At 39.6% G+C, this 21,138-nt stretch overlaps 1 protein-coding gene across 2 annotated transcripts in view; it reads left to right on the top strand.

The window, feature by feature from the left end:
• LOC133129621 (calcium-activated potassium channel subunit beta-2-like) overlaps window positions 1–20,590 on the top strand; it is a 32,325-nt gene extending 11,735 nt beyond the window's left edge. For both annotated transcript variants that reach the window (XM_061243834.1, XM_061243833.1), the window contains exons 2-5: window positions 14,520–14,636; window positions 15,205–15,375; window positions 17,113–17,308; window positions 18,726–20,590. In XM_061243834.1, coding sequence (XP_061099818.1) covers window positions 14,520–14,636; window positions 15,205–15,375; window positions 17,113–17,308; window positions 18,726–19,010 — 769 coding nt within the window. In that variant the 3' untranslated portion in view covers window positions 19,011–20,590. The remainder of the gene's footprint in view (window positions 1–14,519; window positions 14,637–15,204; window positions 15,376–17,112; window positions 17,309–18,725) is intronic.
• The last annotated feature ends 548 nt before the right edge of the window (window positions 20,591–21,138 follow it).

Raw genomic sequence — 21,138 nt, 5'->3', positions numbered from 1 at the left:
GCATACACCTTGAATATAAAATCTATCTAGGCAAAACAGCAGCTGATAGAGACCTACAATCAAAAAGGCACATTAGTACATAAATTACTTCAGGTACTGCTCAAACCCTACTTACCCCTGAACATTGGGTTATACCTCAGGGTAACAATCCCCAGCACCGAAGGGCAGGCCGGGACTTAAATCACCAATCGGTTAGCAGCAGACCAGGTAAACAGGACACTATCAAATAAATTAAAACTCAGTCATTGAGTATGTAAAAAGAATCTTAACAAAACCAAATGCATGCCTGCATCACCTACCCCAGTCACAGAGAGGAGCCAATATTAGCAACTAGCCAAACAGCCAGAGAAAAGCAGAAGCAGCCATGCTGCCACAGCTGCCTTAAATGCCCTAATGAGCTACTTAGAGGGCAGGACCAGGAAGGCTGTGTGGGTGTGTCAAGACTACTACATAGATCTGGAAACCAGTGTTCCTACCACAATCACAGTATATACACTCAGTGAGAACTTTATTAGGTATTTATTAGACTCATTTCTTTCTGCTGCTGTTGCCTACCCACTTAAATTTGTGACGCGCTGTGTGTTCAGAGATGTTCTTTTGCATACCACTGTGTTTAATGTGCGCTTATTTTCACCTTCCTGTCAGCTTCAACCAGTCTGGCTCTTCTCTTCTTGCTCTACTACAGCCTGTAGTAGTATCTGTAAATCACAGGTAATCAACCTGCTAATTCTAAGTATTGACACGATTGATTTTATAGTCAAGCATGGTGTCATAATGCAAATGTTGACATGATGAATTGGTTATCTTCATAACATGGGGAGCACAATCATGAATATGATTCTATTACAATCTACGTGACATACATTCACTGAGCACTTTATTAGGAACTAATACTGGGCAGGACAGCCTCGATTCTTGGTGGCATGGATTCCACAGGCTGTTGAAAGCATTTGTTTGAAATTCTGTTCCATGTTGACAGGATTGCATCACACAGTTTCTGCTGATTTGTCAGCTGCACATTCATGCTACAAACTCCTGTTCTACCACATCTCAAAGGTGTTCTATTGGATTCAGATCCGGTGACTGAGAAGGCCACAGAAGAACATTGAACTCATTGTCCTGTTCATGAAACCAGTTTGAGACAACTTTTGCTTTGTGACATGATGCATTATCATGCTGGAAGTAGCCATTAGAAGATGGGTACATTGTGGCCATGAAGGAATGCACATGGTCAGCAACAATACTGAAATAGGTTGTGGCATTCAAGCAATGATTGATTGGTATTAACCAGCTCAAAGTGTACCAAGAAAACATTCCCCACACCGTTACACCACTGCTACCAGCCTGGACTGTTGACACAAGGCAGGTTGGGTCATGGATTCATGCTGTTGGTGCCAAATTCTGACCCTACCATCTGTATCCCTCAGCTGAAATTCAGATTCATCAGACCAGGCTGATGTTTTTCCAGTCTTCAACTGTCCAGTTTTGGTGAGCCTGTGCCCACTGCACACTCAGCTTTCTGTTCTTGGCTGATAGAAGTGGAACCCGACCGTAGCCTTTCTGCCGGCTATTCACAGGTGACCTCTCTCATTAACAAGGTACATAGAACTGCCGCTCACTGGATGGTTTTTGTTTTTCGCACCATTCTGACTAACTCTAACTGTTCCAGGAGATCAACAGTTACAGAAATACTCAAACCAGCCTGTCTGACAATCATGCCATGGTCAAAATCACTGAAATCACATTTATTTCCCCATTCTGATGGTTGATGTGAACTTTAATTGCAGATTTTATATATTGCACTGCTGCCACATGATTGATTGATTAGATAACTGCAAGATTAATCGAATTAACCTAATAAAGTGCTCAGTGAGTGTATTAATGAGAATATTGAACTAACGTTGTCATTAACTCCCCTATTATGTTCAGATTTTATGACCGGTTTTACATTTGGGGTCAAATTGAACCCAACAGTAGAAATAAACACAAACATATTGTAATGGAAAGATATTGACACGTAGTGTGTCGCCTTCCCAAATTCCTATCCTGTTATCCATAAATATGAAAAGATCTGTGTGAAGCATCTCATTTTAGAGCCTAAGGAACAGTAGAAAGTTGGGCACCTGTATGAGAAAGTGCCACCATAATCATTCACAAAGAAAAATACATTTGGTTGTATATTTTCTTACATTTGATACAGTTACAGAGGGTCTCACTGCACAACACGTGCCAAGTCGGTACAGGACTTCGCATAGCATTAACTTTGTTGCATTTTTACTGTTTAATCCCACCAAATGAGAAAATTATAAAATACAGTATCAATATAAAAAAGGGTTAACAGGTTTTTAAGAGAGGTCAATCAAATTGATCCCAATTATAATAGGATGGTTAATCAGTATCTGTGTCCATTAAGTGAGTTTATTGAAGGGTTAAAGAATACGGGAGAGGATTTGTTTGAAGGTTCTCCTCGGGGACTACACTTTAGCTGGCTTTAAAATAAAAAGATACTTAAATATAAACAATTTTCATAAAAAAGTATGTTAAAAAATCTGGAGGTTAACTTTTTGACTACAATGTGGTGGTGTAAGTGTGACCGCAACATAACATGCATTTAAAATAGCAAGAACGCGTGTTCAGTGAAAATAACTGCAAAGCAGAACAGCACTGCATTGCAGGTGCCGCTCGAAGCACGATAGTATGTTTTATTTTAATGCTCATAAATTGTTCCCATTTGCTCAGCAGTAAATGTGGGCTCTGGAGCATGTCCTGTAGAGCAAAATGAAAGAGATAAACTGGAACAATTTCAGGAGGATGTCTGTTCTGGCACAGACAGAATTTCCTTAAAAAAAAACCCCACCATGCGCTGAGGTGTCAGTTTTTTTTTTTCTCTCCCAAGACCGACCTGTTCTTTCCCCCCCCTACCAAACCACCTTTTCTTCACAGACTGCAGATTCAGCAGTCATTAAAGTCACAGATAAGGGAGGACACACACACTCGTAATTATTCTTCCGACGTGCCAGTTACTCGGAGGTGCGCACGGCCATTAATAACGGTTATCCTTTCCGCGTCTCTGTACTTTGGCCACAGTGCAGAGCCCCGGCACTAATTAAAGTATGGCTCTCCTTGCCTCTGCTCCGTACCCTCTGTGAGCAAAGACCGCAAAGTCATGGCCCTGCAGGGTGGCCGTACTCGCATCTCTTTAAGTGTTGATTAAACCACCATTCACCTCAATTTCGTCCACCGGCAAACTTCGCCGGAGTCGCAAATCTACGATGGCAACGGGCCTTTTAATAGCTTCCCGATTCATTCAGAAGCAGAGTGGTCTTTGTGGTGCAGAGAGGAAGTCAAAATTACTGAAAGGATTCAAATTTTCGCATTTGCTAAGCCAGACTGGACAGTGGACATCAAGAACACCCATAAAGGTACATTTTTTACCTCAGTAAGCATCGTCAAAGGCTTATTACTAGCTCATTATCCAGGTTAGGGATGCTTCATTGATTGGTATTGTATGCAGGGTCTCATAACTTTGTGAGTTTGTTTACATTTTAATTCATAAGTTTGTGTTTGACTACACTTTAGTTACAGCCTAAGGATGTATGTTGGGAGTATGCTATCCACTTATAACAGGGGTACCAATCATTAACTTAATGCTGGAGTTTTGTAATTCTTTTGAAAGATATTTTACAGGTCAGCTTCTGTTTTTATCCTTGCTCTTTCTGTATCATTCTAGAAGTAGTCATTAATTTTCACAAATTCATAACAAGTCTGTACTGTCCAATTTTTTTGTTGTACAGTAACTATTCTGCAAAGACAAAAATTTGGTCACATACATGACTAAATATCCTTGTGTTTCGATACACCATTGTTATAACAAAGTGAACAGCTATTAGTCAGCTGCAGTATGAAAGAAACATGGGCAACTGATCAGGATCAAATGAGTTGATCTCACCAGAAGACACACATTTGGACAAGCAATGGCATTTCAAGCATGGATTTATATTCAATTCAGTCAATTTGTTTTATGACAACCAATACATAGCAGCTGTAAAAACTGATATTCAGTAATCTCTTGAGATTTCCAGCATTACTTAGGATTTGGAGTAATTATGTGTAGTTTAATTGTATTAAAGGGCCTGGAATTTGCTATAGTTTCAGCATCGTGACAGTATTTTTCAGAGACAATGTTTTTTCTTGTAGCAGAACTTCCTGAGTTGAAGTCGTGCACCAGGAACACAGCAGTAGGTTTAAATTTGCCGATTAATGGTGGCTGTCAAGGGCTCTCCATGGCAAGAGGCACTATTGACAAACGTGTGTAGAAAATGGCATGTAAATCACTTTATTCCTGGTTGGCATGTTAAGTAAGGTCCTGGCAATCTGCAAAATGGAGCGGCATCGACCCCCTTGGAGCATAGACTGACCCCCCTGTGACCCGCTCGCCATAATTCATAGAGGCTACATTTCCTGTTTATTTGAATATGCATGGAAATGCACACGTTTAATGAATGAGAGTGGGAATTTATTGAACAAACTGTTGAGCGACGATTTGCTAAATGCTAAATGTTGAAGCTAGAGCATTCTGAGGACAAGACCAATATTTGCTATGAGCATTGCAACTATGAGCTTGTGCTGACAGCATTCATTCGCAGCTGCGCCAACAGGTATGTCTTTCACGATGCCTTTATTAATACATTCATCCCAAAATAGTAAATTGCGTGTTCCGATCCTAATCAAGCTGCATTGTGTACCTGGTGAGACTGTTTTGACACTGAACTTGGCACTCCTATTGAGGGGAGGCTGCTATCGTGCAGAGCGTATTTCTGTTGTTTTCTGTTGTCCATTTGGAGATTGAAAGAGGGATCAATCTGGATTTAAGGCATATGATTTCAAATGGTGAAAATCTGCCAAAAGTTTTAATGATAACACAATACTTCCTGTCACAAGAGGAGGGTGAGGGGGAATTTGTCAACAAAGGGGGAGACATGCACCAAAGGTAACTTTTTGTGGTGACTTACTGGATGATTAGAACCTGTCTTTGAAGACCATGCAGTTATGTACTACAAATCTCACAGCATAGCTTTTATAGATCCTTTAAATGTATTGAATTGTATTGTATTGTGCTGAATATATTTTCTTTGTTCGGTCAAACATATATAAAAGTGTATTTGAAGCTGTTCACTGAATAGCTATCAATGTTTGTATGAATTAGAATTTGTGTATTTGAAAAGTCTTCAAGAATTGGTTGTGAAAATTAAAAATAGCTATTTATTCATTTTTTTTATATAATTAGCTGAAATATGTTAGTGTCCAACTTCCAGTTGCAAAACTATGATGCATGCTTGCATATACAACATACACATTTTTCAGATGATTTCTAATAGTACTTTAAACATTGCTTTACATGTCATTTAAAATTATACCGATGACAATATTTTGATAGCATGGTCAAATACAGGATTTTCACCACTCAAGCTGGTGACTCAAAATAGGAACAGCACTGTTTCAGAGAGCTTTTAATTGAATTGGCTTGTCATGGTAACAGACTGTGTAAAATATGTAATGTTCAAAGCTATCCCGAATGCATTCAAGAACTGTGCCATTTGTTGTGTTGCTTTCCTTCTGTTAAGATCAGCAAACCGGCGGGTGGTTAATTTTAAATTAATGGGATATCACCCATTGTAGTGTGTCAGTGCAGTTTTACAGCATATATGGCGCTGCAATAACAGAAGTGTGTGTAGTATCAATACGACAGGGCTACACTTTGGTTTAGTTATCATATGCATGCTGACATCTGTATATACACATAATTTGTCAAGTGTGAGTGACATAGAATTTTGGTGAATAAATATTATAAGACAATACTTTAAAAAGCTACAATTATTATATCTAGCCTAAACACAATAAAATGTCCGGTTTTAATTCAAGTCTAACAGAGTTCATGCGTGACCACATGTATACTGTATGAGTTCATCAAACACAGAACATTTTACTTTGCTGCCTGCACTTATGGTGTGCGATTTTGTGATATTTGTGATATTTATGTGATATTTTGTTGTGTAAATCTATTCCCATGACTGCCTCTACATTGTAATTTTTTCAGCGACAAATGTTTGTTGACTATCCATTATGAGATTAAATATGAGTAAATGTACATTTAGTTGAGTACATTTAATTGAGTTGACAGCAACATTAGAGTTAGTCTTTCTTGAAAGCAGAATCAATGATCTGGAAAGCATACCCAATACCTTGTCAAGGAGTTAAACCTATCCAACGTAATTGTCCATAATTGTCATGCAGACATTGTGAGCAGTTCATCGGCACATTTGAAGATGAGTATTTTATCCCCAATGAATAATGTCAGTCTTTGTTATACTGACAATACTGAATAAGTATTGTGTTGCAATCACTTTGAAGGGTAAAAAAAAAATAGATTTTAAAGGGTCAGTACTGTAACTGAATCTTGGAAAACAGTATTTTGGAAAAGTGAAGTTTTTACAGTGGACCCCAGGATATTAGCCTGAATGTAGCAATGTAGCAAGCACTGACATTAATCTTTTACTTTGACTCACAATGCATCAAGGCCTAATCTTACAGTGAGAAGTGTGATGTCTAAATGGTGATGTCTTGGTGCACTGTAATGCATACATGATACAGATAAGCCCATTTTAAAGTGAGTTTAGCCCCTGTTGTGTCACGGGGTAACAGTAGGCAGACCTGGCGAGAGAAAACATTTCCCTAGTGATCTAAAGACTGACCTCACCCTGTTTCACAACACTAAAATAGTCTAACACCTGCCATTTCAATGTGTCCCGCACAATCACAGTAGTGCTCTACATCTCCTCTGCCTGCCAGGACTTCAAACAGGATGGGCTGACTGGCATGACTGTAAATTATGCCTGTGAAATGTGTGGCATGTCACCCTGACATCCTCCCACCACCCACACAAACTGTAATGCAGGGTAACAGATTAATTTCCCCTGTATAGTATACAGCTTGTTTAGCTACTTAGTAGTGCTGCCCGAATACTATTTTTTATACTGCAATCTTTCATCGGCAATTTTAAATAAAATACCATAGCTTGGTTTTCCTTTAATTAAAATAATTTGTGTGGTGCTTAAAAGAGGGCATTGACAATTGCAAATACTTTGAGGGTTTCAAATACTACGAGGGTGTGTTGACATACAGTATGTATATCATAATGCATTGAATTTGTTTTTGTCAAAATTAATTAAGACAAGTGTAAATGTGTAAAAGTGCTACTACAGTATGTACTTTCCGAACCAGCCATAAGAAGATAAATTGCCTTGTTATTAACGGCTTCAAGAGGCACCCCTGTTATTTATGTAAATCAAGCTACAGAAGTCACCATATTTTTGCGCTGTAACATGGCTGTCCATGAATGGGCAAAGCAATATATTCTTAAGGAGCTGTAAAATCGCGAAGTGAAGATTGCACTAGGCCAGGAAAATTGGCACACTACCAGTAGGCTACATTGCCAATATCAGTGCTAACCAACTGCTGAATGATAGGCAATCAAAGTGGTAGCGTAGCTAGGATTTGTTAGCCTCATGCACCTAGCAGCATTCATTTTCTATGAGCCGCAGTTTGAGCTAGACAGCTAGATGTGACGCTTTTGCATGAATCAGGCATGCTGCAATTTGTATTACTTTTAATGGCCGAGAGGTCTATAAAAATATCTGACCAACAGGATTGTAACTAAAATAGGTGGCCGAGACAATTGAAAAATCAACCTCATGTTGTGTTGGGCGGCTAGTTATCGCACAATTTGCTCCTACAAGAGTAGTCACCTTTACCAGTGCAGTAGTAATGACTATATAGCTGGCAGCCTTGTGGAACTCACTGCTGTGGGCAATGCAGGCCAGGTACCCAGGGGGTGGCAGAATGGAGAGAGCTGGCTGCTGTTGGGTTTGCTGATGATTGAAGATATAAAGAAGCGGTTTCATTAGCTGTTCCAATAGACTAGCACCAAGGTCTTGAATTTGACATGAGCTGATATCTACAGCCGGGGAAGGGAAGTGAGAAGGGGAATAACTTGAGCCTGGCAAGGTTATAGACAGTCCAGTCTAATAGCATATACATAACTCTTAACAGCTTTTATTTGCAGAACCAAGATTATGTTCTCACAGGTATCCTTTGCTAGTTTTAAAATTAAATCACTATGGGTGGAAGGGAGCAGGGCCATCTCCCAAGCAAACGTGCCACCTCTCTCCTCAGTGTAAGCTTCCATTTAGCACCCCCAATGGACATTTAATTTCTACTCTAAGGTTCCTGTTGGTTGAGAGAAGTACAGGCTGAGAAGCAGGGAAAGACCAGTGTCTCAGAGGGATGGAAAGAGAGAGCTTGTGTGTTATTAGCGTAGCTGTGAAAAAACGAACTATGGAAAGATATGAGAGCATAGAGAGAGAAGAGGAGTGGACCAATGACCAAGCCATGAGAAACACCTGCAGTGAGGCTATGAGGTTTCAAAAACCATGTCTCCCATTCAATCTGGATGGAGTGACTATCAAAGCGAATATGCCACAAATCCCCAAGGTGGTTGGAGAAGAATGTATGGGAAGGGGGTGGTGAACCGTGTCAAATACTGCAGAGAGGTCAAGGATAATCACATTGTGCCTGATTTAGAGAGTAATGGAGCTGTGTAATGTCCAATATGTAGCCCACAAGCTACACTTTTCAGAAGGGTGATATTCAGTTCTGAACAGCCACCTAACCTGCCATCTCTTACCTTTAATTTTATGGCTAATACATAATAATATACCATGCAGTCAGTAAGTATTTGGACAGAGGTACAATTTCTGTATCTTTTGGCTCTGTACTTCTCCACATTGGATTTGAAATGAAACAATAATTATGATGTGAAAGTGCAGACTGTCAGCTGAGGCAGTAGAACCTCAGAGAACTGAATCTCAGAAAGCCTAGTCAGCCAAACAGGGTATAGAATCGGAAGTATAATATTATGCCTACAAAATGCACTATTAATTGTAAAAAAAAGAAGAAGAAAGAAATGGTATTAAGATTAGACAAGGAACTGATCTTAACGTCACAAGTTTCAGTGTTCTGAACTACTTTCATTCCCGAAATGTTCGGTTCTCTAAGGCTCTACTATATTAACATCCATATTGGGTGTGTAAGAGTATTAAATTATTAATATCTGGCATTATCACTCAGGGCTGGTCAGCTTGCTGCTTCCTCTGGTATTGTGGCAAAATGTGGCTGTAAAGTAATTTAAGGAGCATGCACCATTAACCCCCACTATCTCCGCACCCATACGGGCAGGAGCCTGTGGGGGAAGACTCAGGCCTCCAGCCGTAAAACTCGTTACGACGGGGCAACATCCTGTTAGGCCCTGACCTTCTCCTGAACCCCCCTTCATTGCTCTCTCCCTCTTTACTCAGTCACTAAATGATGTGTACAGCATTGGATGTTTCATGACAAAGTCAGTTTAGATAATATTCATGTTTGGTATTATTCTGATTGTTTCAGTGCGACTGGTGCAATGGTTTTATTTCTGCAACAGCAAACCCTGGACATCATAACCAACCAGGAACCAGAGGAAAAACTGTGTGGAGCTCTGCCCCAGTGAAAGCCATGTACCTCAACCCCCCTGCGCTTCCTGGGGAGGTGTGGCTCCAAATTACAGATGGGTGACCCATTCTTAGGGTTAACATCAAAGGCCAGATTTTGGATTTAAGGACAGTGAACTAAGCAATCTGGGAGAATGCAATCAGCCTCCCGTGCACACAGTGCACGTAATTTCTACGTACAGGGTGTCTGTAGCCAGACTCCCGTATGTAGCTTTTATTACCAGGTATGACTTTTAAGACTCCGTAATTTGGTTTCCGTTGTGATGTTTTTTGATTTGGAACTAGTATGTAATTACGTGTATGTAACCTGCCTGGTAAAATAAATTGTTAAAACTTGATCTGTTTGGTTTCGCTTACTGACACTCAAAGTTATACAGGGAATGCGTGGTTTACCCCCTAGAACTGGTCTAGGGAGGATGATTATTTCCACTTAATGTATCACGGCGTATAGCACCCGTAGACCTATGTTGGTAAATCCCTCGCCTCCGCATGGTAGTTCATTCATGTCGAGCACAGCCGTAGCTAGGTTGGTCTGCTTGGGTCCCTAGGCTGTAAACAGATATACCCAAGAGTAGCTATTCCTGCGACCTCTGATGACTACAGATAGCTAGTCAGTTCGTGAGACGTGCACATTACGCGCGATGTGACATGCGGTGGTACATGCAGCTGAGAAGCCAACTGTCCAATTACTTGCTTCCTAGCAGAGACAACCAGATTTTCCAATCCAGATAACTCTTCCAGTAATTCCAGTGCCATGATTCCAAACTTCAGATGCTTGGTTTTGTTTTTTGTGCTCAGTAAGGCCACCCTTCTAAAGAGTTGGTGTGGAGATGGCATTTTATGGTTCTTTTTGTGACCAAGATGCAACCAAACTTCACCATCTTCCTCCTTGTGTCCTGTTCCTAGCAAGTGTGCAACCATATTTTCAATTGTTTTATTATTGCCCTTAACGTGCTAAGTGGTATGTAGACCTGTTCAGCAGGACAGTGACTCCAAACATACATCAAAATCCATAAGAAGAAGCTAAGTTAAAACAATATCCATGTTTTGCAATGGCCATCTCAGTGTTCAGACGTAATTATATATCATTTTAGTATATTGGAACAAAACAAACAACATGAACATGTGCAGGGAAACCAAGAACACATACATGCACAACTAAAGAAAGAACTGGGGCTTGACAATGAAGGCTGCATGACTAAACATTGCCAACAAAAGGCCACAGCACTAAAAAAACTGTTGAAAGTGACACAAATTGCCCTTTGCAGCATCGGTCACTGACTACGGTTAGTTCTCTATCCTTGAATATCCTCCGGGACAAATGAGGCAGACAGAACAGAATGCTGCAGGTTTAAATCATAGGTAAAAGCTGTTAAACTATCCCTGGATTATGGATATATGGTCTGCATGTAACTACTATTTAATATAGAAATATGCCCCCTTTCTTACTGATGAAGAAAATGCATAGGTAAGGTCAGCATGAATGTAATAAGCGAGTGATGGGTTGTTGGCTCTGATTTGAGTTGCAGGTACATCACTTCCTGTCCATTTGTATGACCTCATAAAAATGCTCACCTTTTAAAAATATATTCATTTTTGTATGATTGCATCTATAAGGCGATTTTGTATCATTTAATGGTGCTAACTCAGTTGCAATTTTGAGGTACCATTCATATCCATATGGCCTGCTTTTCTTTTCTTTTTTATCCCAAAACAATGACAACACAATGATAAACTATCAACTTACCCTTAGAGTTTAAAAATCTAAATGATAGCTTGTTAACAATGTTAACTTTTGCTTTTGGATGGAGGGGGAGCTGCTGAAGCCATACCAAAAATAACACTGACTGGTATTCAGGGCCATCCTGCAGGCCTTGCAGATGACAGACACATCTGACAGCTTTGGCTTTCCATCCTGCAGACAGTCTTTTGATGAGCTCCAAATAATCTATTCTCATATCCAGGTGTTAAGCATTCAGAATTATCGCATCACTATTCAATAAAATTTTATTTGTATATTTATTTCACAGAAGTCTGTCACAAAGACGCTTTACAGAGTAACAGAAGGGAAGAAAAAATACAAAAATACGTGCAGCCCCCAAATAGCCTATGAGGTAAACAAATTCTTTATGGGGAGAAAAACCCTCAAACAGTGGTGAGAAATCTTGGGAGGAACCCAGCCATAGGGGCATACCCATCCTCCGCTGGCCTATAAGTTCAGGTGGTAACATTTAATGTATTAAACTTGTTGGTAACCTTGAAAGTCCATATGGAGGGATATAGAGCCTTTTCAGAGGGTAGGGGGATGAAACCCCTTGGTGTGTTGTTGGTAAATGCATTGCTAGGTCATTTCAGTACTGAACTAATGTAAAACATGGTAAGCTTCTTGTACAGGGTTTCCTTTCCGACCAGGTATAATGTGTCATATTCAGATGACGGATAGTTTAGGAATATCACTGCGTTCGTATAGCAGAATCAATATACAGATGTGTGTTACCATCTAATGAGCATCGGTGTTGCAGGAGAATCTTTGTCCGACTAAGCTTTCACCACAGGGATGGGTTACAGTGACCACTTTAGTAGGTAGACCTGCACACCAGCTTGTTATTTGAAATACTTAATCAGCCAATTATGTGACAGCAACTAAATGCATAAAAGTATGCAGAGGTTCAGCTGTTTTTCAGACCAAATGTCAGAATAGGGAAGAAATGTGATCTGAGTGACTTGACCGTGGAATGATTATTGGTGCCAGACAGGTTTGAGTATTTCAGAAACTACTGATCTCCTGGGATTTTCATGCACAACAGTCTCTAGAGTTTGATGAGCAGCAGTTCTGCCAACAAAAACGTGTTATTATTGTGAGAGGTCAGAGAAGAAGGGCCAGGCTGGTCAAAGATGACAAGGAAGGTGACCGTAATGCAACAACAGCACCAACAAAGCATTACAACAGTGGTATGTAGTCAACCCTCTGGATTGGCTACTGCAGTAGAACACCAATAAGTCTAAAAAATAAGTATAATAAATATGTAATAAAGCACTCACTGAGTGTATGTTTTTGCTAATCTTGAGGGTATTTATCCAGCTGTTGAGCATTACTGTAGGATATGTCTATATAGGAGTTTGTATAACAGTTTTATTTCCGCGTGGGTGCGTTCAAGTTTGATGGTACAGCAGACATCATAGTGCTTTCGGTCTGTGTATATTCTGATATTGTACTTTTGTAAATAGTTTTATGTTTGTTTGCCTCCTAAAATCCAACCTCACATCCATGTTCTATGATGTGGTAACAGGTAATACCTACACACTGCGTTCTTGGCGCTCAAACAAAGAACAATCCTGCCCTTTCAGTCGCAATGTGCTGGGGATGGACTGGGAGTGGTCGAGTGGACAAGGGATACTATTAGTTGAACGACCACTCATTCACACCAATGGCAAAAATGCTTTACTTGTGAACAGAAAGTTGTATGGCCAAGCCATACTGAAATGAAAACTAGTATGGGAAAAGCTATACTGGCTATACTTGTGTTAGAAGCAACTTCTGAATTATTTGAATTTCTCAGGTCCTCAGGTTACCCAACAACAGCAAATGAAAGTTAAAAACGACCTGTGCTACCACTTGTAAGCGAGGCTTAAAATACTTAATTTCAAAAGACATCCATGAAACACAAATAACCTGCTAAAATTATGGACCTTTTGTGTTCCTGCTCTGCCATTAATTATTCCTATTAAGGATTTACAATGGCCGCAGGTGCCATCACATACAGTAAATGCTTGTAATATCTTTAAATGACAGGTGGTATCTCTTGATTCTCACCTTTCAATCATCTTCACTAATAGTACTATTATACTAATCAACTACATTTACATTTTAGCAGACTACTCTTCATACCTTTTGGGACCTGTTGTTTGTGTGGGTTGCCCCAGTAATGCCAAGTGGGAATTTTCAATGATTGATGAATAGGTCATAGGAACAAACAAGTGGTGCCTGTTTTTTCATCTACTTTTACATTTTTATTGGACATAATTGAAAAACAATTAGCTATAAGACTTCTCCTGTCAATATGAATGCTCTGTCTACTGGAATTTCTTTAATCTGCATTTCTAATTAGCCTGGGATGCTATTGTGTGAGGATACTTTTCAATTATGGAATTACTTATCTTCTAGTAACAAGACTTTTTAGCAGAAAATTTTTGTAGCCAAACATGGTTAGAGGTCATCATTCACCTGAACAAAATGTGTAATTGTTAAACAAACATGAAAATTAATGATTTATTTCAATCATTTAACAGAAGAGGAAATCTGATGCATTTATCAGGTGAGGTTCTGTTGTCTCAACCTCAGCATCAATGAGAGAGTTCCGCTCTAACATATCAAAGAGTTTCAGAACATCAGCCATCTCAAGATAGCTGAAAGCCACTAATGCTTTGGAACACCTGTGTTACCCTGTTGCTAGGAGCTCCTTGGGGACTAATCAATGGTGTGTTACTGGAGCACTTGGAAAAACTCTCCATGTACACCACCGGATCGGGGGATCAATAAGCCTCAGCGGTCCTCTTCTGGCTCCTCATTATCATTCTGCTTCTCACACTATGAGTTTTGTTGAAATTAAATGAACGGGCAGGAAATGAAAAGCCGGCTGAGTGGGCCGGGCACCTGCCAAGGCTCGGTCTGTGAACAGCGCGGTGTTCGAGCGGAAACACGGAGCGAAACGGCTCTCTTTGTTTAGCCTTCCAGGAGGGCCGGTGTTTTCAAGCCACGGCGGACATATGGCATCCAAATATTTACTGTTTTCGTACGTTTCGCGGTGTGAAGCAGGTGCTTCGCTTGCGCTGCTGTGAAATCGCCGCGCTCGGTGACCTGCTCTCAGTTAGGGCGGGAGGTTGACTGCGGTGGGTGACTGAATGTCGCTTTTGCAGGTCTTTTCAGTACTCCTTTCGGACTGTCTCTCTGAGCAGACGGCCTGCTGCGGGGGCCAATAAGATGTTCCTGTTGACGGGGAGCAAGGGGCCACAGGGAGCCGGCCATGAAAGGAGGTAAGGTGCTCGATATCTCAAAGCTTTTCTTGTTTTTATTCTAGAAAGCTTTATTATATGTACTATAGTAGAGCCTAAGGTATTCATGTGAAGATGTGAATTGTATCTGAATGAGTAAAATAAATGAAATTTGGAAAATACAATGCAAACATTTTTATGATTAAAGAATTACTTGAAGCCAACAATTTCTTTTTTTTTTTACTTTAATCATTTTTTTAAATTGTGCTGCATATTTCAAAACATATTTGACAAAGTTGTAATGAAGAACAGTAAAATGTTAAGCAGTACAGTGTTATTGAGGACATCTTTTCTCAGCTTTGAAAATCTTTCAAAGCTTGAAATGTTTTACTCTTTAGATTAGAAAAAATGCTGATTTTTGACAATTTTAAAATCTATTAACATCAAAGGCCTCCATCCATACTTTAATATTTTGGCTAATGGAAAATTCACAGGATCTGGAAAGAGTTTTCAAAGTTTCCCGCATTTCATGCGTTTGAAATATGTGTTTGACGTAGGTCTGTTTTGGGAGATGGGAGTGAAAGCCATACTTTTGTGTTTAAAACCCCAGGACAATCTACCAGAAAATCCGGGAGTACGATCTTCTGGAGAAGAAGAAAACGGTTACTGCGTTAAAGCCGGGAGAAGACAGGGCCATTCTCCTGGGCCTGATCATGATCCTGTCCTCGTTCATGATGTTCTTTCTCTTGGGAATAACCATGGTGCGCTCATACTCAGACAGGTACAGTAACACAGCTGCAGGGTCTTAGGAGGAGCTGACGTCAGATCAGGGTCAAATACATCATTGTTTAGGATTCAGATACTTTTCTATGCGTATCTGGTCTATTAGAATCTAAGGAGTACTCTCAAAAAGTGCAAACCTCACCTTCTGGTCCTCTTGGTTGGCTCAGTTGCACTACGCAAGATCAATTGAGCACAGACATGTATTTGAATTAAAAAATATAATGTCTTCGATCCAGGGGTGATTGCTACAATATGGTAACAATGCATGCCAAAATAACTCTAATAAGATACATTTGCATTGATATTCACACCAGTCAAATGGAACTTACTGAAGACACTCCATAGAGACAAGAAAAGGCCATTCTGTCCTTCAAGTATTATAACTTGACTTGAGCAGGGGTCTCTTATCAAAAAAGGGCTTATCCCAGCACTAGAGTATCAAGCATTGTGTGAATTCTGGGCTTGGACACCTTAAGGGTCTCTACTTCTGCTAAATCACCTGGTTGGCTGTCCCCTTCAATGAAAACTCTCTAAAAACATTTCCTGATAGCAGTGCAGAATTTCTATGTATTTACTAATTGCCACCTACAGTATGTTCTGCTGATATAACTCATGTGAAAAGTCTTTTGGTTCTAAATTTGAACAAATGGCAGGATGTAATTTCATAAGGAGATGGGTCACAAAAGGTTATTTCACTCATTAAGTAGTCTTGGGTGTTGGAAAAGGGAAGAGAACAATGGTTTTATGCTGGTTGTATCACTGAGGGAGTTGCAAGTATCATGCTAGGTAGCCATCAGCACAGTGGACCCTGGATATAAAGGTCAAGGAAACCATAATGAAATTTTGTTTTAAGTTATAGTTGAATCAGAATTATTTGCTTCTGGTCCTCTATTGGAAAGATTGGATTTAATGTTGCTAGTACGGCCTCCATGTGTGTACAGATTCAAGCACGATGATCGGAGTCTTGAGTCCGTGGTTTTGCTCTTTGCCAGCCAAATTCCTTTTTTGTTGCAAGGTAAAATTATGCCAACCCAAAGCTGATTGTATATGGATATGGATAAATCAGTGATTATACTACATACTGTATATATGTATGTATATACAGTATGTAGTATTTTTTAGTCTCACCAGGTAGAAATTACAGAACTATTTAACATACCCTCTCCATTTGATATATTGTTGTCCCTAACATTATGGAGTTTACTGTATTTAATCACTGATTTAACCCTTGTGTTGTCTTAAGGGTCATAAAACTGTACAAAAAGAATACAGAGCCAAATAAAAGAATAATGGACGTAACTCTATTCCAGTACTACAGTACAGGCGTACAGAAGACATAAGACAATATACACTGCACACTATGGGTAACAAAGCCTTTGGAAATTTATATTTAAAAAGAGTCTATATTTAATATCCATCCATCCATCCAACCTCACTGTATGTTATCTGAATTAATTTCATCAGCACATCAAAGAGGGTACACAACTTCTTAAAACAAAGCATTATGTTCACTGCATGTTTACTATTTAATCCTACCAAATTAGAAAATTAAAAATTATACAGTGTCAAGATTAAAAAAGGCTAACTAGTTTTTAAGAGATGTCAAACACTGAATGGGGCCAAATTGACCCCAAACATAATATGAACGTTAAATATCATGCTATACTACCTCCCCTTGGCTCTTTTGTTGGTGGTAATATCCCTCCTCATATCTCCTTCCTCCCTCCATGGTCAGCATATGGACGGAGGAGTCCAGCTGCACCATCCTGAACTCCACTATCACGGCGGAGATGAACTGCACCTATAGCTGCGGCTCAGACTGCTGGAGAGGCTCAAAGTACCCCTGCCTGCAGGTGTTCGTTAGCCTCAACGCCTCCGGGAAGGTGGTCCGCCTCTCCCACAACGAGGAGACGCAGGAAGCCAGTTCAGAGGCAAGTCAGGCATCGGGGGTCTGCACCCCTTCCTTGGAAACACTGTTTATGTTGTCACGGAAGTGATTCAGTCAGAAGGCATCGGATGGAATCACTGAGTTAATTTCATACGGAATTAACTTGCCGTGATTGACGCCATTTTAAGTTTGTTTACAATAACAAATATTGCCAGAATATTTTTACTCTTTAAAGACCATGTCCACCATTGATGGGCATCCTGCAGGTCTCAATAACAATGATTTTAGGATTCTATGAAACGCATTTCCTCAAATATATTTCACATTATTTTCTGATCCAAATCAACAAAAATTCAATTGAATACTGTGTCCTAATACAATACCTTCCTTTAATATTTCTGTACAGTATTTTTGTACTTCATGTGACTGTGCTCAGCAGGATTTTACTGACGTAGACAGACTGTATTTGTAAATATTAATATGAGGAAGGTTGCACCGTCAATGAAGTATTTGTATTCTGGACTGAGCACCACACTTTTACAGAAATTGTTTGACAAGGGGTTTATGGTGGGGTTCCTAATGACATTTGAATCCCATATATATGAGCATGTATTAGGCTACCAAGAAAGGAGTGAGTCACAGGAAATGTGTTTGCTTATTTAATGCAAACATGAGTCATGGGTGTGGAAAGTTTTGCCACAACCAGGCAACAGCTCATTTTAGTCATTTGAGCACAAACATTTTTTTGTCAATTAAAAATAATGAGCAATTATTTTAAAAGTATATTGCATTTTTCAAATGTTATTTCAAAGGAAGGTTTCGCATATACTTTGATTGTTGAGATTGTTAGCCAGCTAATACTCTTACTGACATAACCACACTTGTGGAAAAAATCAGGTGTTCAAATACCACATGTGAACACCCGATACGTGAAGGCTATATATGTGAACTATAAAAAGAATCCCATTTATAAGTGAGAAAATTGTAGGTCATTTGAAATACTCTTGCATGTGAAAATGTAGAATTTCACATGATTTCCTGTCACATGCTTTGTTTTCGGATGTGAAAATGTCTCGTGAATATTTTAATTGTCATGTGAAAATGTAACATTTCAAATTTTCACTTCTGAACAGACAAATTTCACATTAATTTTAATAGTTTGCTCTGTTCACTGAAAGCATCTCTGGCTAAGGTGAATGTATTAACACTAAGGTAATAAATCTTGAGGCAGCCTGTTGCCTAGTGGCTAAGGTACGTGACTGGCATCTGGAAGGTTAATAGTTCAAGCCCTTGTGTAGCAACAATAAGATCTGCACAACTGTTGAGCCCTTGAGCAATGCCCTTAACCCTGCATTGCTAAAGGGGGAGATTGTCCCCTGCTTTGTCTAGTGGACTGTAAGTCACTTTGGATAAAAGCGTCAGCTAATTTGTATTTATTACCTTGTGATCTGTCTCCCCAGTGCTTCTACGTACCCAAATGCAGAAAGGACCACGTGGCCATGCACACGATGATCGCCAACATAACGGAGCATCTGAAGCCTCAGCAGCAAGTGCCCTGCTACTACGACCCGGAAGAGAGGCAGGACACTGTGATCCTAACGCGGCTGTACAGCCAGGGGGCGCTGTTCCACTCCCTCCTCTGGCCCTCATGCATGCTCGCCGGGGGCACCCTCATCATCCTCATGGTGAAGCTCACACAGCACCTGTCCATGCTCTGCGAACAGATCGGCAAGGGCAAAAGCTGAAACCAACGGGGAGAGCCAGCCACGCGTCGTCACCAGAGAACCTTAACGATAATGGTGGTAATTCTTTACTTGAAGCGTAGTCTCGAAAATCGAGGATCATCGACTCTGGCGCTCAAATCCGAATCCAGCCCTGGTTTTCTTTTCTCCCGGGGAATTAGTGCTACTGATTGACCAGAATGTTTTCACTCCTGACTCAGGTAGAGGGAGGGTGGAAAACCAGCAGTTCTTTGCCGTCGAGGACCGTGAGTTGACGATCCCTGCTCTAAATCCTATGCAATGCTGCCGTATGAATGACATAACGTGCTGTGACCAGCCCCGACAGTGTATTACAGCTCAACACAAGCGCCAAAACACTGTCATAATGTGTGCAGCACATTTTATAGATCAGCCTCAAAATATGTGCTACAAAATGATGATAAATGCAGAACATTTTACATATCAGACAGTGTTATGACATCTGTCTGAAATTGTAATATGCTTTCATGACTGGTTATGCCAGGTTTTATGTCATGCTTATGACAACAAGTAGGTATTATATAGGATCATGGAATATAGTTAATGTCAAATATTACCCATCCTTCATTGAAAGAGATTTCATTGTGTATTTATTACTACTTTTGAAGGTGGTCTTGGAATGGGTACATTGGTAGCATAATAACTTCTGTTTAGAGAAGATGTATAATTTAAGGGTTTTATACACCATGTGAATGTATGTCCTGCCACCGAAAAGTGCACACATTTCCGTTGCTTACTTACTTGCTTTCTTTAAGCGTACATGTGTGGCACAATCACATTTATTTTTGGGCAGCAATGGTTTAAGCTAAATTGATAGGCTTAGAGTGTGAGCTTCCCTTAATCTTCCGATGACTAAAGTAATGAGTGGTTCTGGGAGAGAGGTTTAGAGAAAATAAAATTCAGAAAATTTCAAAGCCAACTATACCCTTCACTTGGTTATGAATAGTAAGTACAGTTATCAGCAGATAGCGTTTATCCATGTTGGTCATACTGTGTCGTGAAAGGTTTTCCAATTGCATTGTTTAAAATGCTTTAAAGCCTGGAATGTTAAAACATAAATGCGTTTATTCAAACTCTGATATGAGTTCTGATGTTCTGGAAATGCAAAGTTGTAAACTCTGTAAGCAACAAGGATCTTCATTTCTGAGGATGCTTCTAATGTGCTGCAGATGTCTGTAAATATTTGTTCTTTTCATCATGAAAGCTTTATAAAAAATCTTTGGTTTTTGAGAGTGCGATTCTAAATGTCTTTCGTTGTATTAATAACTCAAAGCACAATTGTATCTCTTATTTATAGCAACCCCAATAAAAATGTGGCATATACTGAAATATGATATAAAAATTTAATTACATCCATAATTATACAGTTAAATGAGATATGCGTCCTATTTGAGAGTTATCCTAGTTATATCAACATGCTTAAATATTTTCTTTATTTTTTTACGTACTGACCCTGGAGTCAAATGCAGGATTCATTTGCAGATGTGTGTGCAAAACCAGTCACATAGTGGCTGACAACCATGTTCCGATCCAAACTATTTAGAATCAAGGGCAATAATTGATTTTCATGACATTCTTTCTAAACTGCTGTAAATAAATATTTTCTATACTGTCAACATTACCTTGGCTTCGCCCATTCTATTTGCCCGTTGAATTCTGACAAACACAATATGTGATGTGATTTGCAAAAACTATTTGTGTTAACAATTTGCATCCCCAAAATCACTAACACTACTACACCAGGTGATTAGGAAAATAAAACTTTTGGCCACTTTTGACATTGGTGCACACAGGTGATTGCACCAATGTGCACCAATGTGCCGTACAAAGTTGATTCTGGAAAATATGGCCGTAATGTTAAACCAGAGGTGAGAAAACTAAAGGCAATCTTAGATTCAGAGTTGAGCTTCCAATGGTGTATAAGAAACATTTAAAAACTTTTTTAGATCCATGAAGGAAAAAAAAACTGTGAGACTACAATGGTCTACACTGACTTTGTTCTGGACTTCTAAAGTGATCAATTGAAAACACAACTTTTTACATTTGTTTATAGATGGTTTCTAGAAGATTGTTGGAATATAATTGAGAAAATATTCAACAGAGGTCTCAGTCC

This window comes from Conger conger, chromosome 5 (genome assembly GCF_963514075.1).
Source record: "Conger conger chromosome 5, fConCon1.1, whole genome shotgun sequence".
Taxonomy (NCBI): Eukaryota; Metazoa; Chordata; class Actinopteri; order Anguilliformes; family Congridae; genus Conger; species Conger conger.
The sequence above is the reverse complement of the archived record's forward strand: the minus strand, read 5'-3'. Positions and strand labels throughout refer to the sequence as shown.